The sequence below is a fragment of the Microcebus murinus genome, chromosome 8 (genome assembly GCF_040939455.1).
Source record: "Microcebus murinus isolate Inina chromosome 8, M.murinus_Inina_mat1.0, whole genome shotgun sequence".
Lineage (NCBI taxonomy): Eukaryota > Metazoa > Chordata > Mammalia > Primates > Cheirogaleidae > Microcebus > Microcebus murinus.
Genome location: NC_134111.1, coordinates 86,945,359 through 86,970,774, shown reverse-complemented (window position 1 = coordinate 86,970,774; position 25,416 = coordinate 86,945,359). Strand labels below are relative to the sequence as shown.

The following is a 25,416-nucleotide window of genomic DNA, read 5'->3' as shown; positions in this document are numbered from 1 at the left end:
CATCCATCGTCTCCCCAGTTCACCCTGAACTGGCTCAGCTAGAATGGCTGGGTTAATACAGGTCTCACTTTCCCAGCCTCCCTTGCAGCTAGGGTCAAGCGTAACAAATTTCTGCCCAAAGAAGTCTACTGTATTAGGACTATGACTATTTTTCCTGATAAACGAGGCAACCCTAGTGACCTTCTTTCCTGTTTTGAAAGGGAATAAGAGGAAGGAAAGAAAGGCCAAAAGATTAGCAAAGTCTTCATCCATGACATGACTGAGCCAAAGAATCACTAGCAATTGCCTGTGCCAGACTTCATGGAATATGGAGAAAATAAGGCCTTATTTTGTTTAAGCCAATGTTAGTTGGTATCCCCATTATTTACAGCCAAAGGACTCCTGACCAATGTCTCTAACTGCAAAGTGCACATCTGTGGCATGATACCAGTGAGGGCTGCAAGAGATAAGCACTTTATTTCATCCCTTCTAAGAACATATTTTGTAGCATTTTAACATTTTAAAAATTAGGATGCAAACTAAAATGCCACCAGCTTTATTCTTAATGTAATTAATGGTATTTTGGATTTGAAGAAATGCTATATTTGAAAAGATCCTATGAAATGGACTGCCAGACTCACCAGCTTTCTGGGTTCTTCAAAGATCACTTTGCCTTTCCCATTGCCCCTTATTTTCCAAATGGAAAGACATGGAGGACAAGTCTTCATCTCCAGGGACAGGGTCCAGAGATATGTTTAAATAAACATAGCCCTAGGAAGCCCCCTGCTGCTAGAAAAAAGGTCCCTTTGAAATGGAAACTTATGCCACTTTTGTTCAAATATATTTATGCTACTATTGAACAAAACTTTCTTTCAAATTGTCTTTGGTGCCCGTGATACATTATTTTAGATGTCTGCCGTGGTCTCCAATTTTTGAGAGTATATTTGATGTTTGAAAACAGTGAAGTCACTTCTGGTCAAATCTTATGAATAATGATCAAAATAATGCATGTGGTTTTCTTTAAAAGGATGACTAAAACAAGTCTATTGCTTCCCAAGAATACTCTGAAGAACATCAAGAACTCCAGCCCCTTTTATCTTTCCTAAGTGCCCTCCCACCCCAGTTCTGGATGACCTGGGAGTGCAGAGTTCCCAGAGGCCGAGGCCTCCTCTCTCCCGCTGCCCGGGTCCCACCTTCCTTAGGCAGAGGCAGGCGGAGACTGTGCCTGGGTCATTCCTGTCCATTTGAGACACTGGTTTTGGATTATTTCTCCTTTTCATAAACAAACGTCTGGTGTGTTTCTCTATGACTTTGCACAGATGTCATTCCTCAGCTTTTTGTCTCTAATCTCAGAGGCGAGTACATTCTATTCATGTCTGGCAAATGCTGGGACAACACAGGCCATGGGAACTCAGTGTTGATCAAGATGGTTCTTGAGTGTGGCTAAAGCTGCAGAAATGACAGGACAGACTCAGAAAAAAGCGTTTCTGCTAGTGTTTTTCAACTCCTATCAGACATTCCCAGGTGGGGCTGGGGTATGGCACCATCTGGCTTCAGTGACGCCCTATGACTCCCCTTTATCCCCGCCCTCTGCCAACTTCCATCATACAAAGTGATAAGAAATGGAACATATTTTTTAACCTTTTATTCTTACTAGCACAGAGACAAGGGAAAAGCCATGCATTTAGATGCATCATTACATATGATTGTCTAGATTTGCAGAAGATTCACCATGCCCGTCCCTCTGCCTCCGAACAGGACTGTTTCCAACCTGAGCAGAAAGACTCCCAGAGAAGGGGGAGGGGAATCTTTCCTGTTTTTAAAATTTCTGGAGGAAATCCTTTAGCAGGGCATGAAGAGTCTCAACACTAGCAATGGAAACAGCATTTGAAATAAACAACAAAAGCCATGTGGCCACATGGAATAGATGTGATTCTTTGATAGTGGGGTTTGATCTTGCCCCAGTTTGCCCTCACTTAAATTCAAATCCAACAGTTTTGGAATGCAATTTTAAAATTCTGAGCAATGACAAATGTCTCACACGTTACCTTTTGTGTTTTCCTGGCCAAGCTGTTGTCTGCAATTATTTCCAAATGTAAGAATTCATTTTTGTTCTTCTTCTTAATGGGGAGTTACCCAGAGACTTGATTTTGGCCACGGGTGGAGGCGTGGGGGCTCCATTTCTACCTAAGGAGAGCAGGGTTCCCTGACACCTACATTTGGCTAATTTCAGGGTTAAATAGCAGGTATGCACATCATTCAGAGATGACCTGGGCAGCCTGTTTTCACCCTGGCCCTCCTTGAAACAGGTCACAGGTCACAGCACTTATACGAATCCCCTAAAATAACCAACTCCAAGCACATTTGTGAGAAACAGATGTTGCACTGAATACTCGGTTGGGAGATGAAGGCTCACTCCCACCGCACACAGGATGACTGAAGACCAGGATGCCCAAGGACACCTGTGTGTCCCCACACCCCACAAGCTGCCCTCCCCAGCAGCTTCTTTTCTTCACCTGCCTCCATCTCTCAATTGCTGCCCTCGTTTATAAGATGAACTCCCCTGCCGCCACCCTGTTCCTCAAGCTCACCCAGGTGCCACCTTCCTTCTGCTCCCCCTCTCCCCATCTGGCCGCCACCGCAACACCCCAAGTAGTTCATCAACGTATTTATCCAACAAATCAGACCTGCTCCTAAGGGGGATTCTGCTGCAAATGAGTTTTAGTTCCCATCTTGATTTGCCAACAGGCCATATGCTGTTAGTTAGTGCTCACTAAGCCCAACAATAACTGTGAGGGCTGTCAGGATTCCAGCAAACAGAAAAGGTAATGGATAGATGCTTACACAAATTCAGACTCACCCTCCCTAAGACCCTACCCCAGTTCCGACGACCCCCGACCAGTGCCTTTACACACCCAATGCTGCAATGCAAAAGCAGGGGTCGGGGGCGCCTGGGAAACGTAACATGGGAGGCCGTGGATGGGCCTGTGTCTGGGGCTGCTTCCTCCACACTCCGGCAGCGCCCGTTCCCATATTCAAGCAGCTCCTGCAAAGCCATCTACAAATCCCTTTTGACTGAGAAAGTTGTCTTCTGGGCCATCCTGTCTACAGATGAAATGCAAGTGATTTCATTATTCCGTTGCTTACACTTGTTAAGACCACATAGCTTGTTCAATGCCACTGACATTGGGATTTATAAGCCTAGCAGCAATTAACACCCAAGTGACACTATGAGGCACTATGCCATTATGCCTTTCCAAAGTCTAGTCCTGGGTCACGTTTAGATGGAGAAAAGGGGCATTTCCTTCCTTTCCAAAGTGACCACAGGAAGCCAACACTATCTAAGCAGGGACTAGCAATTCTACCTGTGACTAGGTAGAGTGACCTATATGGGGGTGACAGTGCAGGGTGAGGGAAGCTCCCTTTCCCCGCCTCTCTCCTGACATTCCCCTGACTGCTACAGGGAGGACTTACAAATGACTGATGACAGGGTTGTATTTATCAGGGGGTCATTAAAACTCCTAATAAGTTACATGTTCAACATCATGCACATTTCTAGTTCCCGCGCCACGCTGTCCACCAGGCTCCCCTCCTGTTTCTGCGCAGGCCCAGCGAGACGCCTTTGCTCTGTCTCAGGCTCGGCAGCCAGTTGGTGGTGAGATCTGGCTGTCGGAAGTAGACGACAAACCTAAGCCATGAGCTACAACCTAGCTGTTCCAAAGATTTTTGAAACAGCTAATACGAAACAGTATATAGATTTCTATATTGCTGTTTGCTCCTTGTGCATTTAGCTCCAGCAGGGAGTTAACAGGACGGGGTGGCTGGCAATGCAGGATATGGCTGTTCTTTGGGTCCTGGTTGTGACACTAACTTAAGCAAAACCAAGGGAGGCCATAAAATCTAATTCACCTGGGACACTTGTGAAAGTGAAAAAGAACGCTATTCATTATGCCAGGACAATAATTCCTTGTAAAATGGGAAGCATGGTCACCCTGTCAAAACTAGCCAAACCTCCCCTGGGTCCTAACCCACCATCTTTGATCACGTGGACACTTTCTCATGTAATAATTGCATAAGAAAACCTAAGTCCAACAGCAATAGATAATTATGAAAACCAGCACTGGAATATGCAGGTTCTAAAAGAATTAAGATGAAAAAGACAGGAGGCAGACCTATTTAAAAGTTCCTATGTTCTGCCTAGGCCTATAAAACCACCTCATTTGTGGAAAGCATTCTAGAGCTACAGAGCACACCCATGGCCACACTCTCACTTAGTGAGCCTGGGAAGCCGGAGATAGGTTCAAGCATCTTGACAAAGGCCAAGTGGCAGAGGCAGGACTCAAGTCACTCAAATCTGGAGTCTGAGCTAGCCCAGTGTTGTCTCCCTGACCACACTGTGCCTCCTCATGGCATCTGCTCTGAATGGGCCACCAGTTTGTGTTCTAAACTGAGAACACCTGGGGGAGAAGAGGATAATGTGCAATGAGGCCCATGGGAGATAGTGGAACAGAGTATCTGTTGCCTGAGTCAAAATTAGCTACAAAGCCAGTTACCAGCACTGCACATAATTCAAATAGAAGTCTAGATCTGTGACCATTTATTTTCAAAACCATCATGGGCTTGGCAAAATACTGCCTAATCCCAACATGGTTTTCTAAAGAAGTTTCTAAAAGGCTATTATATGTCAATTAATTGGCAAAGGATTAAAATCCAACATTTAAAATAGTGGCTCTTAACAGGGGGACAACATGTACCCTCCAGGGGGCATTTGGAAATGCATAGGGTCATTTGGGTTGTGACTGATGGGTGAGCCACCTCTTTTATCTCTGCCTCCTCTCTCAGTCAATGAATTTTAGTGATACAGAAGACCGAAGGTGACAGGGATCATAGGCAGTGACTTCCAATTCCCACTCAAGGCTTTCATTTGTGGGACTACTGGGTTTCTGAGGACTAGCCCATGGCTCATTGGAGGGCAACACAGCACCTGCTACCCTCCAAGGCCATAGCCAGCAGAACACCTGGGAGTTCTGTAGATCGGCAAATGGCATTTCAGAGAAATGGGACCTTGGTGTGTTCACCCAAAATGTCATGTCCCTATTCAAAACAGTTTGCTCTGATGAAGTCTACACAGCACATATACTGTGCCTACATGAAAGGGATTTGGAAATTACATGGCTAACTTAGTCTCCCTAGCCTATGAAACTCATTTTTTCCTTCAGGTATTCAAATTTAGGTAAAGGCAGGGTTAGGAAAGCACACATAATCCCACTACATACAACCTACATCAAAAAGTATCAGAAGATCTAAAAGAATAACTTGATTCAAACTTTTCCTGGTTTGATAGAAGGACTGATGTTGTCAAGAAGAAATTCCCAAACTGCCAAAGACGGGGGTGATCATGGAGCCAAATTTAAGGAGCTGATTCATATTGCCAGGAGGATCTGATGATGAGAATAATGTAGAATTTAGAGAACATGGTTTTCACTGCTGTGATTCTAAGAATGTCTCAGTTTTGTCCAAATGACAAACATCCCCTGGGCTTAACTATCCAACTAAACGCTATGATATGGCATAGTAACCCCTTTGTTAGGATTACTTTAAATAGGGACCTGTAGGTCAAGTTTGACTCAAATGTGCACAGTAAGGAGGGCACGTCCTCAAGGCCTAAAGTAAACCACTCCCCTCTCTCTCCTCAGCTGAATGGATGATATTCCATCTTAGAAATCCATTTTCAATCAATGCATGAGGGTCTTTAATTCTCAGGACAGCACTGAAGAAGTCTTTTGCAGACAATTAGTAATTGGCAGTGATCCACAGAGGAATGAGTTATTTATGCCTTTAACGTTACATATGGAAAATAAAGTGTATCAGTGACCATTTATAGGGGTGCTGAGGATATGGGAGATTGGGCACCAAGAAGTTTGTGACTCCTGGGAAAAGGAGCTAGAACTCAGGGAAGGAATGAGGACAGGAAGAAAGAAAATAAGGGCTTTATGCTTCTCTTATTTAGGAAACGAAATATTACTCAGAGAGACATGAAAGTAGACTTAGGTAGATGAGAAGAGTGGGAAATTAGGAAGAAGTGTTTGAATATATCCAAACTTTCTGTTTTGGAGACATGCAAGTACAGCATAACGAATGACACAATCGTAACTACTGGTGGTAAATTTCCCAATTCTGGCTTTTCTTGTTTAAGGTTTGCTGATATGGCAGAGGCTGGGCCGAGAGAGGATCCTTTCTTCATGAGAGCACCACCATACTCACTGTCTCAAACAGGCATGCAGGAAAACTGAGCTCCCCTTCCTGCTCTGCTTAAGGAAAACCACCCATATGCAGAGCCAAAGTAATGCAGTGATTAAAAGGCTTTACTGAAGAGAAATGGGTCAGTCCTTACCTGTGATTTTCCTAACCCAGCTATTTTCGGTAGGAAACAATTGCTATTGCTCATTCAGTGTAAGCTGTAATTACTGTTAGACAAAGGACTCCTGGGAAGGGTTGAGAAACTCACCATTAACCATACCATGGTTCCAAATGAGACGCTAATCACTTCTCAAGGGCTGCAATCCTCACCAATATCAGATCAAGATGAAATCTGCTTTCCAGAAATTTCAAAGCATGTGTATATACACTGAGATCAGTAAAACCACAAAAGAAATGACACCAATCAGAAAATAACAATGATTCTTTATGAACTGGTATGGGGTCTAAATTATCCTTTATAATATGTATGTGTGTACTCATTCCACAGAGAATTAGGTGATCCACTTCCCAGTAACCTGCTGGGACTATCTCCAGAGCTTCTGAATGGCCTCCTCCAGCTTGTCCTGTCAGAACACCCAGCACCATGGCGACAGCAGCTCTCTTAGATTCCCCACACATCCACGACCTATATCATGTCCAGCTGTAAACAAGAATAACACATTCAGGAAGGAACTAGCCCAAATTTGGAAGACTGCTTCTCTGGTGAGAGCGGGTTCAATGAAAATGGTTCTCTACATTGGTAGGCATGCAAAGATTTGCACACTCATGCACTGCTCACTGTTTTAGGAGTTAAATACCAAGCACCTCCTCATTTCAGTACTAAGAACTTCACAAAAAGGCTGAAAGCATAGTGCGCAGTTTTTGTTGGACAGTTGTCATGAGAGTCTTAAAGATAGGAAGTTTCCAAACTTGGAAGATGGATACAAAAGCCAACATTTACACAGCTTCTCTGATATTCACAACATAGTAAAATGAGGTTCAGAATGAAATCCTCAAATGCCATTTATCAGTCTACTTTGTTTACACTGAGTTAATTGAGAACATTTAGGAGGTAGGCTTTTTAAAGGCTGTTTTTGTCAACCCACACAAATTACATGTTGTATTGCTTATTTTTGGTTAAGAGTAATTTCAGTGAATTATAATATTTTGTTACTAAAGGATTAGCCTCCCTAAGCTCTTTTTTAGCCTTTCAATGGAGAGGATTAATCTGAATGAAAAATATAACTGAAACCATGAAACACAGAAATTTCTATCAGAAATTACCTGATTAAATTTATAATGGCAATAAATAATAGTGGAGGGAGTTTCTGGTGTGTTAGAAATTAAAACAAAAATAAGCAACAAATCTATGATAAGCCGCCTGTGTGGCTGTATTTACAGCTCAGGTGATTTCGATCATGAGAACACCTGGCATACATTAAAAGTACTTACTAGATCGTCCACATCACCACCTTCTTCAAATACGGCTGCTGCATTTTCATTTGGTTTTTCTTTGGAAGCCAGAAACTGTGAATACAAAGCCAGTTATTTTTCGCCTCTTTTGATGGAAGAATAAGCTGCTAGCACTGCCAAAGGCAAACCTAAGAAGGTCTGAAACAACATCCTGGCCTACTCCCTTTCACATGGCTCTGAATGAGATGTCCAATTTTGAGGTTCAATACTAATAGTCACCAGAGAAAGTGCTTGTGCAGAGGGAGGAAGTGACATGGCTCGTCAGGACAGTGACTATGTGGAAGGTTCCGTATCAGCATGGTGGATGTCTGATATTTCCATTCCTGCTTCAGTGGGGACTTGTTAAAATTAATAAACAAAATCCCAAACCAGTATGCTATTTTGAAAGGAGTGTAAGAATCAAGTCAAGATTAGAATCATCTATTCTTGAACTCTCCTGAGGACAAAAAAGTGTAAAGAAGGGACTTCCTGTATGAAATGAAAAATGCAAAAATGGGTGAGGTTGGAGGTTGTTTAATTCCTTTTATGAAAATCTTTCAATTTGTGTTAGAAATTGTTTTAAAATAGGTGTATGAGGAATGGATGAAAAAACAATAGCTCAGCATCAGTGTTCTAGATCTGGAGCTTCTAAAAGGCAGAGACATAGAAAAGCAAAGACCTTGAAGTAAAGTATAGGAGGATTGGGATGGCAATCTGATTTTAAAGGGGTAGTGAATGCCCTTGAAAATTATCTGAACACTCTTTTTAAATCTTGTCCCTCCAAGAGATAATAGCAGGGAGTATTTTTCTTCAAGGCATGTGGTAAGTACAGCTAAAAGCTAGGTTCTAGCAATGCCTACCTATCCTAGCATGGGAAGGTGGTCTTCTGGACAGGCTGTAGGAGTGTTTTAAGAGTCTCATGCTCTACCGACTGAGCTAGCCGGGCCCCATATGTAGGAGTGTTTTAAAGGCAGTGGTGCCAGGTGGGGTATGTCCCTTTCTGGTGGCATTCCTCAGAGCCACGTGCAGGGAGTGGGGAGCCAGCCTTCCAACTCACCTCTGCTCTCTTGTTGTTGCCTCCACCCAAGAGGGAAAAGTATAGTTTATACTTCTCTCATTTTCTCAACATGAAAAAATGGCAAGAACTGCTTTCCCTCTACATTGCTGGTATTTTTATGATATAATGGATACAGTCAAAGCCTCTGAAACCTAAGACCTATAAATAAACTAAAATATATCTCTTTAACAAATCATAAACCAAAGTCACTTGTTAAATATTAGGCTGTGTGAAACAAGTTTCAAGAAGCAACTTCTGACTGTCCTTTCTTTCCTCAGGTAAGGGAATTCACACATAGGCAACGAAATGACAACAGCAGAGGCCACGTCTGCCCAACTGGGCACTGCCTTCGTCAGCACAGTGAGCATGGATTGTTGACTTAACCTCTCTTCTGGACTGCCCCCCGCCCTGCCCCCAGTTAAAACCACCTCGCTATTCGTTAACTTCCATTTTGACTGAGTGAATAAGGGATTTATTGTCTTCCAAGGATATTTATGGATCTTTCCACAGCCCTTTGTTGCCTGTAAACTGGATCATGTGCAGGGCTGCAAACCAATGGTACAAGAGACGGAAAATCCCAGCAATGGGGGCAGACAGTCTGGAGCAGAACTGTAATGAAGCTTTCTGTATCACTAATTCTATTTCTTTATTGAGGGTGATTATTAATAAAGATATCTGCAGGCCAAATACAGATAAATAAGAAATCCATACATTTACTGACATATGGTTTATGTCTAAAAGTTAAGCAAATTGTGCTCCATCCTAGATTCTCAAATCAATCTTTATTTAGGGTTTTCCTGGTTATGATCATAATTTTCACTTTGTCTCTTTCTTCTCTCACTCATTCTCATTACCCCTGCATGGTTTTCCCTATATCAGGAATATATGGCTACAGGATAAAAGTTATCCAGTTGGGGTGAAGAGAATAAAAAGTAGAGCTATGTCCTGCTATCATAAACCTCTGTGGGGCCACAAATGACCAGCACCTTCCAAACAGATGACAAACTCCAGTACATCTTTTATTATCCCTTAGTTAGCTATTTATTGATGAATCTAGAAAAATCCTCCATGTTTTTTGGCACTAAGCCTCTAAAAGCTCCAATTCCCACTCCCTCCCCTCCTGCAAAGCCCCTTTCACAATGCAATTAAAGGATAAATTAAGATAGGGCCGTCTGCACAGTATGACCATGGTATATATAATTAAACACAAATGGCACATCTGTGAGACAAGGCCAAATTCCTATGAAGAGAGGAACAGGAGCAAAAAACCCCTTCATTTCCATCACATGCTAAACATCTGCAACTGCTTTTCCTGACAGATTTGCTTCACATTTCTGTGTAAGCAAATTATAGCTAAAAGCTAGGCTGCCATCCATTATCCTTCCCAGAGCCCCAGGCAAGGCTGATCTCTTACACATATCACTCCTCATCATCAGAGTTTTTAACTGCAAGTAATTCCAGGCTGTGCAGAGGCAGAGAAGCTAGAGACACAGCAGAGAATTCAATGATTGGCCTGCTTTCTCAATAAAAGCAACGGATTCTCTGAACGCAGCAGAAAGGGGTAGGAGTCACCTCTCATCTTTTCTCGTGTTCTTTCTCTCTGCAATATACTGAAAAAATAGAGAATAAATAGAAAGGACATTGTGTGACACATTCTTTCTTCCTCAAGCCACAGTCACTTACTTGGGGTTACCACAAAAGGGCCTCCTTTACAGATGTACCAAATATCTATTAAAAAAAAAAAAAAAAAAAAAAAAAGAGGGCCTCCTTACCTGGAGATCTTTATAAAATGGCTAATCTATTATTTTTCAAGTACACGGAAATACAATCCTGGCCACAAGCAGAGAAATGGAATCAATAACCTCTGTGTAGAAACTGCCAGTCCCATCCCTCCATAAGACTAAAAACTAACAATCAGCTCATGCTCAGACCCTTACCAAGCCCCAAATTAAAAACACATGGAGTCCATCAGGCTAACGCCAACACCATCAGGTGATTCCAAATGGTCATCCACAATCCAGATGCATAAAAAAGCATCAGAAAGAATAAAAATCAGTTTGCATGTGTTTTGCCTAAAATGACATACACTTGCATTTTATGAATGCTACCTATAGCTTTTTTCATGCTATAAAGGCAACGGGGTGCAGCAGAAAAATCCTGCAGCCCAGTGTGGAAAACACAACCATAACCTCAGCTCCATCAGTTTCTCAGGAACCATGAGCAAGCCTCCTGACCTTTTTATAACTAATTTTCCTCAAAAATAAAATGGGAACACTACTACTTACCCTACTTATAAGACTGTGGTAAGTTTCACAAGAAATAAAGTACACAAAAATTCTTTGCGGTAGTGTAAGTTTTTGTTCTAATTCCTAGTATTATACCCAATATCTTTCCACTAAATGATATGTACAGGATCATCCACAGCATCTTTATTCGTAATTACTAAGGTTTGGAAACGGGCAAATGTCCGTCATTAAGAGAATAGATGAATAAATTGTGGTATAAATATACAGCCACAATAAAGGATGAGTAACTGAAACATGGATGAATCACAAAGGCATGATTCCAAGTATATCAAGGTCAAAAACAGGCAAAACTACTGTCAAGTGACAGAAGTCAGAATAATGGTTACTTCAGGGGACAGGGGAGTTCTGATTGGAAAGATACCAAGGGAGCCCTCCAGGGTGATGGAAATGTTCTATTATTTTGATCTGGGTGATGAGTTTCCAGGTATATGGATGTGTAAAAAAGTCATCAAGTTGCACGTTTAAGATCTGTGCATTTACTGTTTGCATGTTCCACCTCAATAAATTGAGTTCAAGCTCTGAACAAGTATTAGGTAATACTGTGACATTTTCATTATTGCTGTTCTTGTATTAGCATATAAAAAACTCTACCAGAGATTTAGGCAGAAAAGAGCAAAGGTCCAACAGGAGCCAGCAATTTTAGAGTACTATTCTCAAGAAATGATCCTTAAATGTTATTTTATAATCCTTCCCAAGGCTTTGGAAATCTCTTACTCACACACACAAAACTGAGTATACTCTTGAAAGAGGGAGTGTGAATTTCTTTCCTCTTGGTAGACGTGGCATTATAAAGGTGGAGGCGTGGGGAGATGGCACCATGGGGTGGTGGAGAGGTGACTGTAGTGGGAGTCCGAGGGTCTGGATTCTAGTCAATTCTGCCAGCCACTAACTTGGTGGGAGACATGGAGCTAGTCAACTTCACCTCTCTAGCTGGAATAGGTAAAATGACCTGATCACTAAGCTCCGAGCATCTGTGATGCTAAGGTGGAAAATCAATAAATGTCAACAACAACAAAAAGGATAGATTAGGCAGTTACAGGGAAAACAAGTACTAAAATGATGATTTTTTTTCCCATAGAGCTTGTATCAAATGATTATTTAGACATAGCTCAGCCTCTTGGAATCCCATGAAAAACAACATTCCAAAGCAATGGGGATAAATCCTTTTCCCACTGTGTTCTCAACACAGAGTAGAGAATGAAAAGAATAGAAGACCAAGAGTCCGTTCTAGAACTAGATTCCTGGCCAGTGACTTACTGTGAGATCTCAGACATATCACTTCCCCCCTCCCCATCACAAGGCCACACCACGAGAACTAACCGATAGACGAAGGGCACACAAGGGCTCTACGCTGACTTTACCGAATCTCGTGCTGATGGCATGTCTCACAACCCAATTAGAAAGAGCGTAAGTGAAAGAATTGGCAGGTTATGATGATAATAAAAATGAGTATAAAAGAGGGGCAATATTTATGCCTAGGATTCAAAAGGAAATGAGAGGTACCAGGAAACTTGAAAGAAAGGGACTACCTAAACTTATGTCAGGGAGAATATTTTATTTCTAAAGCAGGGCTGACTTACCTCTATTTCTCATAAAATCCACTTATTTCTAAAACACACTGGAAGGAAATGGCTCTCCTTAAGATGGCTGTGTAAGTATAACGTTATAATCTAATTTTCACTTATTTATTTTTTACATTTTTTATAGAGATAGGGTCTCACTATGTTGCCCATGCTGGTCTTGAACTCCTGGCCTCAAGAGACCCTCTTACCTCAGTGTTCCAAAGTACCGGGATTATAAGAGTGAGTCATCATACCCAGCCTTAATTTTCATTTAAAATGGACATCCTGGATAATTATATCCTTTCAAATGTCAATATTTAATAGCAAGAATTTGACAGCTTGCTAACTTTCAATAATAGACAGCAAATACCTCAAAAAAATTTAAATGGACTAGGATTGTTCTTTAATCTCTGATTATAGTCAAGTTTGCTTAAATGATTATTTGGGAAGTGACCAAACTTAACTTAAAGGCAATACAAATGAGTATTTCAGTGTATGGTCAACAGTGATTACCCTTCCCCCTAACAGAAATAGCTGAGGCATGCCTCTATTAAACCAGAAGGAATCAGTTTTCTTGAGCCAGAATTGTCCTCTGCAATTCTCCTCCTTATCATCTCTATGTGTACTCTCCCTTCTATACCTCTTTCTAAACATCAACAGATGCCATTTAAAAACATTTTTTTTTTTTTTTTTTGAGACAGAGTCTCGCTTTGCTGCCCAGGCTAGAGTGAGTGCCATGGCGTCAGCCTAGCTCACAGCAACCTCAATCTCCAGGCTCAAGCAATCCTTCTGCCTCAGCCTCCCGAGTAGCTGGGACTACAGGCATGCACCACCACGCCCGGCTATGTTTTTCTATATATATTAGTTGGCCAATTAATTTCTTTCTATTTTTAGTAGAGACGGGGTCTCACTCTTGCTCAGGCTGGTTTCGAACTCCTGACCTGGAGCAATCCGCCCGCCTCGGCCTCCCAGAGAGCTAGGATTACAGGCGTGAGCCACCGCGCCTGGCCTAAAAACATTTTTAATACAAAGGATCAACTTTCCACTCTGAAAAACAAAGGGCTCATGTGATATTTACTAAAGAGGACATAAAGCTTAATCTCACAAATCAGATGTGGTAAAGGGGAATCAGAATTACAGGCTCTACTTTATAGTCTTCCAGGTCATTCCATCCACCACCTGGTTCTAGGCCAATTATTTGTTGAGATAAAGAGACTGTTAGTGTAAGATTCTGTTTATAAGATATAATCCATTTAGGAATGAAGGTCCAGCATAGTGCACAGCAACCAGCCTTTTAATCCTCCTACTGCCTCCTACACTGTGTGCTCACAGTGTAACCCCGCTCAACCTTTTGGGGGCTTGGCTTTCAGTGGTAACAGGGATGACAGTTCCTGCTCCTTCCTACCAAGTTTTAGCAGATCACTGTGAGAATCGCAGAGATAGCACAGGGCTCTTTGGTGCTGGATTTAGATAAACACAAAATTTTATTCCCATTATTTTCTACCATTACTCAGGTATGATATATATATATATATATATATATAGTATTCTAGGTAAACATCATATAATGTGAATGTTTCTTAGAAGGCAGAATCTTATGTAAATATTTGGTATAAATATTAAATTGACTGAAGCACCGGTAAATGTGAAAAAAAGAGAATGTCATTTTCTAGATGTGAAAGAGAGTCTTCGAGGTTAATGTGCAATAAATATACTTTTTTGAAGGCTGTGAGATGATGTATATCAAAGTGCCTAGCACAGAGCTGTTATCAATATACTTTAGTTGAATTTCCTAATTTCTGTTCTGCTATGACAGTGACGTTAAGTTTTGCTGCTAGTATTGGAAGGATAATTACTGTGCCTTGATTATGGAAGCACCGTGTTCCAAAAGGAAGGCACCAAAGCCAGGCAACCAGTGGTGGGAGTAGAAGAGATTCTTTTCACTTGTTTTTTACTATATTTTCTCTAATTGAAGATGGCGAAGTTTCCAGAGGTGTCTGAAACTACAAGTGAAATCAGCCTGATGATATGCTAAGGACACCACCTTATACCTGGTCATTGACTGAAATTTCTCTCTATAGCTTCATTATCAGACATTAACATTCCTGATGCTTAGGCTCAGTGCCCTTAAATTCCAAAGAAGATACAGCATTTGCAATATAAAACAAGCCCCACACAGTTTGCAAGTGCATTTTATCCATTTTTAGATTTCTTTCCTCTCTAATGTTCTAGCTGCGCTTAGCTGTGACATCTCTGGTTAAGATGCACCGCTGGAAGGAAGCGTCACCTTTTTAGATCCGTGCTTCTCACTTCCTCCAAAAACTGTTATACTCTCGCCTGAATGATAGATTTTAAAGAATGCAATAATGACTAAAATTATTTGTCTTGACTTATTTTACTTGTTTAGCAGAAACTAATTCTTTGACCCATGTGACGGTTAATATTGTGTGTCATCTTGGCTAGGCTATGGTGCCTAGCTGTTCCATTAAACACTACTCTAGATGTTGCTGTGAAGGTATTTTGTGGATGTGATTAACATTTACAATCAGCTTACTTTAGGAAGAGTACCTTTGATAATGTTGGTGGGCCTCATCCAATCTGTTGAAGGCCTGAAGAGCAAAAACTGAGGTTTCCTGACAAAGGAATTCTCCTTCAAGATTGTCACATAGAAATCCTGCCTGAGTTTCCAGCCTGCTGGCCTGTCCTACAAATCCCATAAGTCAATTCTTTAAAGTCAGTCAATCAATCTCTCTCGTGTGTGTGTGTGTGTGTGTGTGTGTGTGTGTGTGTGTGTGTGTGTGTGTGTGTGTGTGTGTGTGTGTGTGTGTTCGTTCTATTGGTTCTGTTTCTCCAGGGAACCCTGACTGACAGATCCTAGTTCAAGAGGAAAATATTATCCCAACATTGTATAAAGTGACATAAAGAAATAAAACCAAACAGTTAAATGACATACTCAAGCCCATGGTACTCAGCACTGACTGCGGCAGAAAAGGGTACAGACACCATGGAACTCCTTCCGAGAAAATAATCATCACCTTCTATTGCTTCTAAAATTTCAGGATCTTGTTCCTTAAAAGTAGGAACCATATCTGATTTTTTAACAAATCTTTTGCCAGGCAAAGTGCTTAATAAAAATTCCTGTATATCCTAACTTCTCTCCCAAACAATACAATGGTTTCTGCCAAATGCCTCTACTGAGTTGAAAATTCAAGACATTTTTAATTTGGCTTGAATTTAGCCACATGATATACATTTCCAGCGTCGTTCCTGTCACTTCTCTAATGGATTCCTATCTGCCAGCCCCAGACCAAGCTCTCCCTTAGCCTGTAGAGTTTTTGAGTCTCTCTTGTCTCCTTATGCTCCCTTATAACTGACCATGTAAGCTTCTGGAGGACAGGGGTGCTGTCATGTCATCCAGTACTGTGCCCAGCACAGAGCAGAAGCTCAGAGGCTGACAGTTGCCAGGTACTGTGCTAGCAAGACTAGATCAATCAATGACTGTAATTGAAACTGAATGTTATGAACTATATACTTTTGAGCTATTCAATTTAATTTCATTAAAATTTCATCACAACCTTGAGGTATAATGAAGGATTACTGAACGAAATAGCCACATGTATTTGACTCATAGCTAAATCATATGCAGTACTTACATACCAAGCAGGGAGGCCTTGACCTAACAATTTGTGTTGATAAAAAGCTCATGGGGTCTGCATATATGGGGGTCTTTTACTGAAAACCCTATATGCCCCTTGTGCTAGAATACCAGTGTTTCTCTACCCCTACACATTACATTCATCTGAGGGCTTTCAAAACTCAAACAAACCAGGCCCTGGACCCATCTTAGACCAGTATAATTTCTGGGGCTATTCTGATTTTTAATTGGTATTTAAAAAAAAAAAAAAGGTCCCCAGGTGACTAATGTATGCTCACTGGGCTAGCTGGATTTCATAGCCTTTACCAGGGCCTAGGCTGAGTCTGGTATGCTCTATGGAGTTCAGCAGTTCTAGAGCTATTAAGGCTGAGATTATAGGTAAATTCTAGAAATGCAACCATGGCCTACAGGAAACCAAAGAAAGATAACAATTTCTCCCATGAGGATGCTGCAGTAGAAGCAATTTGCTCACTGGTTGAATAAAAAATGGGATAATTTATTTTATCCTTAAAATTTAACTTCTTCAAGGGTATCAAGAAAGTAATATCCACTGCAATAATTCATTTAAAGAAAGGGAGTTACCCCTCAATACCTTTTTGGCCTCCTCAGCTGTGACAGAGCTTCCAGGGGCTTCATCTTTGCTGATGAGAGTAATTCCATCTAAAAAATAATTCACAGAGTAAAATCCACATGCAAATAATCAATCCCAATCTTACTTTCCTTCCCACCACACCTCTTCCCCACTTTGTGCTAAAGATTTTTACTACAGGTGCTCTGTTCTATAAAAAATATAAAACTACAAAGGCAATTGATTCACACTGTTTGTTTTATCTGACATTAGCCTTCTCCTATTTTTGCTTGCGCAATAAGCAATAAAGGCATCTCAAATGCCACTAGCTCCACGAAACCTTCCTTGATCAACTCCAGAAAGAAATAGCCTTCCCTTCTTTAGAATTACCAGATCACTTTTTTATCCTTTTGGAATGGCTCTCGTCATACCTTATGTTGTATAACTACTTGTGCATATGGTATCTCTCTGAATGGACTATACTTTTATCAGGGGCTGTTTCATCTTTCTATCCCCCTTAATGTATAGAAAGTTCTTAACGTTGTTGATAGGTTCTTGGAATCTGTAACTTTAAGTGAAATGACATATAGCAGATCCTTGAATCATGTCACTTTTTTTATAGTGTTGATGAGAAGAAAATGGTTTTGTTACATACCTTTTACTTAATGTTGCAGTTTTCAAGAACCTATCAACATTGAGGACTTAGTGTAGTATATAGCAGAAGCTCAATAAATAAATGATAACTGAATGACTGTATAAACTTTTATCCAAACCCATCAGGAACCCAATAGGGGACTCTGGACACATTTTGGCTTATAGCAGTGTTACTGGCTATTGACAAAGTGGCCAGAGGACTAGGGCAGAAGGAAACATGCTCAACAGGAGGCACGCTGACCACTTAGCACAGAGCATCACTTTCAGCTCAGTGAGAGCAAATCAAAGACAGAAAATCTATTCTTCTGTTTTCTCTTCTTCCTTTTTTTCCTACCTCAGATGGCTGATGCACAATATTCTTTCAGAAAAGCACACATGCATTTGACATCCATTTTTACCTACAAATGACATAGGTCATTTGTATTCTCTCAGCAGCATAAAATCTATTGGAAAATATGTATCTTGCGTATGTCCTGTAAGTTTCTCTTCAGCAAATAATATGCTGTAGACATTCAATAAATAACAAAACCAATCTCTTTCATCTACTAGGTCGGCAGCAGAGACACAAAAGTGATTTGAGGAAGCCCTATTCACCACCTATTCTAATTGCTTTTGCTTTTCCTCCCCAGTGTAGAAGTTAAAGGGCTGAAAAATTAACTGTCAAGGAGACGGTTGCCTGTGTGAGCCTGTATGATGAAAAGCTGCCCGTTAGAAGTGGAATAGATAGGTATGTGACTCCTTTTATATAGAATTTGGACAGGAAGACAGGTTGAAATTAATTGTGCATCCCTACGATAAGTCAAAAGTATCATATTAACTCTTAAACATCACTATTTTCATAATATGTATTTTTAATAGGTAATATCTTATACTTAGGTTCTAAAAGAAAATCAGATCAGGATAAAAAATGGGCAAAGGGCATAAATAAAAGCAGAGATCAAGCCTAACACTGAGAGTATGTGTGCTGCTTTCTCTCTGGGTGGAATGTGCAATTGGTTGCTGTGAACAAGAGAAGAACTGAATGGCTTTGGTGCACAAAGATGCTGGCCTGCTGATACCCAAAGCCTAAGAACACGATCATGAAAGGCAGAAGGGAGGCAAAATACAGTGAGGTCAATCAAAGTGCTGTGGATCCAGCAGGACTGAAATGGCCTAAGAACCTGCAAAAGGGGCAAGCTTGCCTGCACTGTTGCTCCACTCCACAAACAGGAACGCATAACCTTGGAAATGGGTCATGCTTCTCAAAGTTTCAGATGGGACTTACATATTTACTTATTACTTACCACTTTGCATCTTGGCTTAGCAAGGGAGACCCTTACCCAAAGCTAAGTAGAAAATCATCAGGTCCCCTTCCCCCCCAACTCAGCACATAACAGAATTTATATTTAGAATTTGTATGCTTATTTAGAAAAAAAATGGCATAAGTATTTGTACACAAAGACGAATGAAAACTTACCCTGAATGACAATTTCCCAGAAATGATTTAACTGTTTAGTTTCCACCTTCTCTTGAAGGGCTTTCAGGAAGCTGTTAAAGCGCTGCTCTTCTGAAAACTGTGGTGGCAAGTTGGAGGGGGAGAAATGGCAAGTCAGAGTAAACACAAACCCAGTCCAGACCCAGACCAAAGTACTACCTATTTTGAATCACCACAATTTATATATACAAAAAATGTTCTTTGGTAAATGAGAAGGTGGCATTTCAAACTGAGCTATGTTCACTGGGGACCAGAAATGCTTCCATCTGTGGAAGGTACAGATATCCCAGAGCCACATGGTTTTTTGGTGGCCTGGCTCTTTGTTTCTTAACTTTTAATATAGGAAATTCCAAACAAAATCGGAAAGAATAATTCAGTGAGCATACATGGACTAATCACCCAGCTTCGATAAGTATCAACCCAACCAATCTTGGTCCATCTATACCCCTGCCTTCTCCCATAGCCCTAGGATTGTTTGGATGCAAAATTCAGTCCTATTATTTCATTTATAAATATTTCTGTGCAAAATATCTAAAATATACACACACTCACATGCTATAATATGCCACACAAAAATTATAATTCCTACATAGGAGCAAATAACATTTAGCATCTCATTTTCTTAACTGTTGTATAAAACTTTCTTCCTTTCTTTCTTTTTGAGTTTTTATAGTTCAGAAAAGGTCTCCACATGAAGACTGATTGTCTCTAAAGTCTTTTGCTCCTTTTCCATCGCTGGCTCTCTTTTTTTAAGAAACACAGGTGTGGTGGTGCACACCTGTAGTTCCAGCTCATTGGGAGCCTGAGGTGGGTAGATCACTTGAGCCCAGGAATTTGAGACCAGCCTGGGCAACATAGCAAGATACTGTCTCTAAAAAACAGTTAAAAAAAAGGAAAAAAGAAAAAGAAACCCAGTGACCTGGTACTTTTAAGGACATGCAGTGGCAACCACGCATAGCACAGAAGTGCTACCAAACACTCCATCTAGCCTGGAGCAGTGCGAATGACAAGCGATACATTTTTACTACTTCTTTCTGTCCAACCAAATCTTTCTCCACCCAATTGAGTCATCCTCAGTCTTGTCTTGACCCTACTTTTCCAAAATTTTGTTTCTTATCTGTAGGGCATTTGGGTCATTTACTTCTGAATTTTTTACTCTAATCTAATTTTAATGAATTTCTCATTTTCCTGTCATTCTTTGTAAGCACTTAAATTATTCAAGCATTAATTTGTTCATTCATTCAGCAAATATTTAAGAAGCACCACACAAGAACATATACAACCATACCTACTTTAGAAATATACTTTCTAATTTAAACTTGTTCATCTCTTGCCTAAATGTATAAAAGTCTATAAATCATTTGGGAGGTTTTTAAAAAGTTTTTTCCAAAAATTTCTAATAAAACAAACAAAACTTAACCTATGCCAAAGGGAGGGGAACTGAGTAATTAATTTTCAGTGTTCTTTTTTTCCTGGCATTCAGATCCCTACTTCTGTCTTCATAAAATCTTTTTCAATAATTATATCAATATACATTTTCCATCAATTTTCCTAAAATAGTTAGCCTGTCCTTTACAATAATGACTGGGCCACTAGAGGTTACCACAGAAATTCCCTTGGTTCCCTAAGTAGGAACACAAAGCCAGGGCTTTCATGTAATAAAAAGCTAACGCCCAGGGAGAAAACATCCCACCCACCTTTGTTGCCCGTCAGAAATGACAATGATAGTGATATGAGTTTAGTCATTTCTACTTCTCTTGGCATACGCTGCTATTCACATTGAGAATGATTATTTCCAAAGCCCAAGCTTATTTGTAGAATGCAATATGTCACTCCTTTGTGATGGTGACCAACTGTTTGGGAGGAGAAGACAGGTGAGAACAGCATTACCTGAATGGCTTCTTCACGGAAGGCTTTGATACAGTCCATGCTCTTCATAAAATATGGTGTTTCGTTAGTATCCAAAAACTGTTCAATGTGATTTATGAGCTGCTGACTCACTAGAACATAAGACAATTGATGCTTGTTAGAGAGAGGGTGTTCTTCTGTATTATGTATGGTTCAAGAGCCTCATTGCCAGATGGACAATAGTCATACTTCTTTTAGGGGGAGATGAGATGCAAAATTCTAATTTCAAAAGCCTATATTTGAGAAGTTTGGATAATATTTATTAATATTTGTCATTAAAATAAAATTAAAGTAAATTTAATTCCAAGTAATTAAAGTAAAATTTAATTCCAAAATGTTGAGCATCATGGCTAAATACTTCTTTTAGGGATGTCATACACTAGGTTGTGGTCATTGTTTTTTAAATTGTTTTTGTCATTAACTTTTTATTTTCCCTCCAGAATTTAGGAGCAACTAAAGAAAATAGATCCTTTCTAGTTCCTCTCCTAATTCCACCCAGGATTATTGCCAAACAGTGCCAGGCGATGAAAAATAATGAACCAGGGACATCCCAATTTCTACCAATCCCAGGTTAAGTTAGAAAAGACCAGCTCTGGTCTTTACATAATATCCCTTTAGAATGAGAAATCATTATTATATATCTTATACCCATTAGCTGGACCTAAATTCTCTGTTGCTTAGCACTTCACAAGCCATGAATACTTAATAAACACTAACTGGCAGCACTATCAATGCTATAGAAAGAAGAAATATATTAATAATGTTATCATTTCCAAGGTGGGTTACAACTTGAGGTTGCCTCACAAAGAAACAAAAAAGTTCTTCAGTATGAAAAAAAAGCAGAGGAAAATAGAAACGTAAAAGTCATCAGGAAACTTAATTTGCTGAGCAGATCATAAATGACCCTTAAAATCTGTGTAGAAGAACAAACGAAGGAGATGTGAGCATTCATGGCCTAACAGCCCGCTTTCCTTTGTTCCCTCCAGCCACTCACTACCAGCTGGCTATTTGGCGATTTATGCTGAATGGTCAAGATATGTGACTGCATGTTTCCCCAAATCACAGCCTCATTTCAGCATTCTAATAGCTCTGAATGTGTGTGCACAATGCTAAGGAAAACTACTTTCAAGCTCCACCAATAAAGGCTCAAGGCCACTAACTTTGTGAATCACAGTGACCTGAACATTACTCAATGCCTTATGAAAGACATGGAATCAGTGTTATCTACTTATTTCCTAAGGACCTTACAGCATGTGGAAAGGATTAAAAAAAAAACTTCACGAAGTATTTTCTCATATAGCACTTCTGCAGCAAGGGAGAAATATCCCCAGTAACCATTTCATCTTTTCCACCAACTAGGAGATTATGATCTCCATTATAATAAAGCACTTAACAAACTTGAGGGATTAAAGAAACATTTCCTTGCAATTTCAGAAATCTTTACCCATGTATTCTAGAACAGTGAATTAATATCCAACTACAATTCAAAGGAGAGAAAGAACGTCCAGATGGGTCTTTTTAAACAAGGTAAATAATACAACCCTGATTAGTAGGCAGAGCAGAAAACCATCGACAAGAAGCTCAAAGCAAATAGAAGCTATCTCCCTTTTTCAGCTTGACAGGCAAAGTAACAGAAATGTCTGATAACAAAGCAGTGTACCTTCTCAGTCTGATATAAAGTTTACTCGAAGTTATATACCAGGGCACAAACAAAAACCTTTACCAACCAAGGGTAGTAATCCTAGAGGCTCGAAGTTCCCTACTTCTTTTGAAATGAGAATGAGAACTCTCTTAGGAAACTATTTCTCTTTGTTTGATTTAGTGATTATCTTCATTAATTTATCCTAGTATATACTTCATTAATTTATCCTAATTACATATAACTATTATGTATAAGGCACTATGCTGTGTTTTATGAGAGATACAATTAAGTTGAAGATAAGACCTTTGCCTTTGAGTTTATAGTCTAATAGGGGATATAATGCATATACACAAAAATAATAGTAGGAAGTAAATGTGAAGAGGGCTATGAGTATTATAAAATATATTATAATTGATCTAAATTTTAAAAAACCTTTAGTGATTATAGAAAGCTTCATGAATTAACATGGCTTTTCAGCTAGGCAATGAAAATAGATTTGGCCATTGTACAACAGGAAACAGAATGAGCCAAAGTAGGAAGAAGAGGTGGGAACACACAGGTGTCTGGAGAAAAGTAAATAGTCCAGAACACGGACAAAAAAGAAGGGGACGAAAAAGAAGGAATGAGAATTAGACAGAAGAGGGCTAGAGGGAAGGGAGTTCTAAGAAGAGAGAACAGTGTGTGTGAGAGTCCTGAGACAGTGTAGAGCTTGGCTATTTAGAAAGGGTAGAAGAAATAAGAAGGTCAAGATCAAGCCTTTTAGGAACTACAGCACTTAGAGGTTGGATAGAGGAAAGAGCTGAAGAAGGAGGCTAAGAAGGAAGAGTCAGAGAGAGAGGAGAAAACCAGGAGGATATGGCATCACAGATACTAACAGAAGAGATTATTTAAAGAAGAAAGCTATCTCTATGTCCAAACTATTACATAAAGACTATAATAAAAAGAGTAGAAAGAGATGAAGGATTAAGGATTGAAACTCAGGGAGTCTTAGGAGCTAGGAGCTCATGAAGCAACTAGAAGGTACTGAATTGCTTCGCAAAAAAATAGCTTCCTGACTCATTTTTTTTCCTGAAATATGATAGAACACACAGTTGCCATCTTACAGAGAAAAATATTCAATTGACTAAAATAAAGCACATGCCAAAGCCAACAATCCATTTGCAATAACAACACATGAAAGAAGGTATACAAAGAAAAGGAAGTAGGAGTCTCAACATCCAGTTTCTATTTGAAAATGAAGTCCTCATGTATCTGCGGGCCTATTTGGATTTGGTTTTTCTTATTTACGTGTTGGACTGTTCTGTCTTTTCCTCCAAAGAGTTCAGAAACACAGGTGCATAAACACATCCCAACTTCCAAAAAATTCAATGAATACAAAAAACCAGATTTTGCCCTTCTAGGAATAATCAGTTACATGGCCTGTGCATCTGGGCCATGATTCTAAATTCTGTCGCTCTACCTAGACTATTTTGTGGTTCATTGACTATAATGAACCATTTAACACCAGGGCATAGCTGTGATGGATGATGCTTTAATATACTGAATATAAGAATAGGATGTGGACAAGAGACTGCCCTTCCAAAGTTTGGTGGCACTTCACATTTCCCTGCCATTCTTAATACAAGTAAAATGCAAAAAGGGCTGACAAAAATAACATTCTCCTTTGGCTGGATTATGCTTTTGAGTTTGCCACCACCCTCCGTCCCACAGAAACGGAATGCTGACCATCGGGGTGCTTTTTCTCTGCTTCCACACCAATTACAGGGCTATGGAATGGCCTGTCAGTCTTCATACTCAGTAAATCACAGCCCCAATTATAATTCACCAAAATGTTCTTCAGAATTAGTCAGTGACTCAATAATACTCATTAGTAGCTAATATAAAAAAATGGCCATTGGAAGGGCCATCCATCTTAGGGTACTAAGTCATGCATAGGGCTGTCATTTATTTTAAGTAGTACTTCAAAAATGTCTGTTCCAGATTTTGAGGTTTTAAATGTGGGTATTATATATTAACCCAGCATCTTCCACGTTGATACACAAAATTAGTCTCAATACAGGAACACTTCAAGTGTTATGTTCAAAATGTTATTCAGATTCAGAAGAGGAAAATGGCAGTTTTCTCATCTAATCTTAAATACATGTTTTTCCTCTCTACAGGAAACACTCAACGCCATCCAAAGTCCTCCGAAGGGACCACCTGCCTTCCTCGTTTCATGGTCACAGGGGCCAAAACACCCAGGGCCATGTGCTTGTCTGCCTCTGACTTTACATTTACTCACTACCTCTGCTGTTGGCAAAGATGTTTCCAACAAAGTGAAAGGAAGCCATTTATTGTGGGTTTTTCCTCTCCACCTGACACAGCCAAAAAAGCAGTAGGTTCCTTCATCTGTCACACGTTATACATAAAGGACTAAATAGGCATCTCGAGCCATTTTGCTGAACTCTGGCATCATACAGGATGTTTCCCAATTTAATTCTTTTCACCATATCAATGCCTCATGTGAATTTTACTTATTGAAAAGCTGTACGCTTTGCAGATTTCAGCAGTTAAATAATTTTTAAATGTTAACAAATTTATATAGCCAATGACAATGGCATCTTAATAAAACAAAATTTAAAAGCGATAATGAAAACTGAGCACTTAAACATAATGTCAGGCCACTCATTATTAAGAGAATAAAAAGAAATATTCATCAGCAATTAAAGCTCTAGGCAAGTAGTCCAATCTTCCATAAACTAAATTCATATATAAACTACAATCAGTGTTTTAAGCCAGAAACATACAAGAGACATTGACAAGAAAAGGAGTTTGTGTTTTAATATAGGCAATTAAAACAGAAATGCAGCCGGGCGCGGTGGCTCACGCCTGTAATCCTAACTCTCTGGGAGGCTGAGGCAGGCGGATCCTTTGAGCTCA

The 25,416-nt window shown here is 39.9% G+C and overlaps 1 protein-coding gene and 2 long non-coding RNA genes across 3 annotated transcripts in view; 2 read left to right on the top strand and 1 right to left on the bottom strand.

The window, feature by feature from the left end:
• Positions 1-6,646: 6,646 nt before the first annotated feature.
• XRCC5 (X-ray repair cross complementing 5) overlaps positions 6,647-25,416 on the bottom strand; it is an 89,522-nt gene continuing 70,752 nt past the window's right edge. The window contains exons 17-21 of the mRNA XM_076005923.1: positions 20,838-20,947; positions 18,930-19,026; positions 16,844-16,911; positions 7,672-7,746; positions 6,647-6,880 (exon numbers count right to left, since the gene is read on the bottom strand). Of these exons, the coding sequence (XP_075862038.1) occupies positions 6,866-6,880; positions 7,672-7,746; positions 16,844-16,911; positions 18,930-19,026; positions 20,838-20,947 (365 nt within the window). The 3' untranslated portion in view covers positions 6,647-6,865. The remainder of the gene's footprint in view (positions 6,881-7,671; positions 7,747-16,843; positions 16,912-18,929; positions 19,027-20,837; positions 20,948-25,416) is intronic.
• The window catches only part of LOC105882614 (uncharacterized), a 30,184-nt gene continuing 17,121 nt past the window's right edge, over positions 12,354-25,416 (top strand). Inside the window, exon 1 of the long non-coding RNA XR_012920618.1 lies at positions 12,354-12,441. This is a non-coding gene — a long non-coding RNA (uncharacterized LOC105882614). The remainder of the gene's footprint in view (positions 12,442-25,416) is intronic.
• Positions 12,609-24,826, top strand: LOC142872385 (uncharacterized). The gene is made up of 3 exons (XR_012920617.1): positions 12,609-12,685; positions 18,103-18,200; positions 24,657-24,826. It is a non-coding gene; the product is annotated as an uncharacterized LOC142872385 (long non-coding RNA).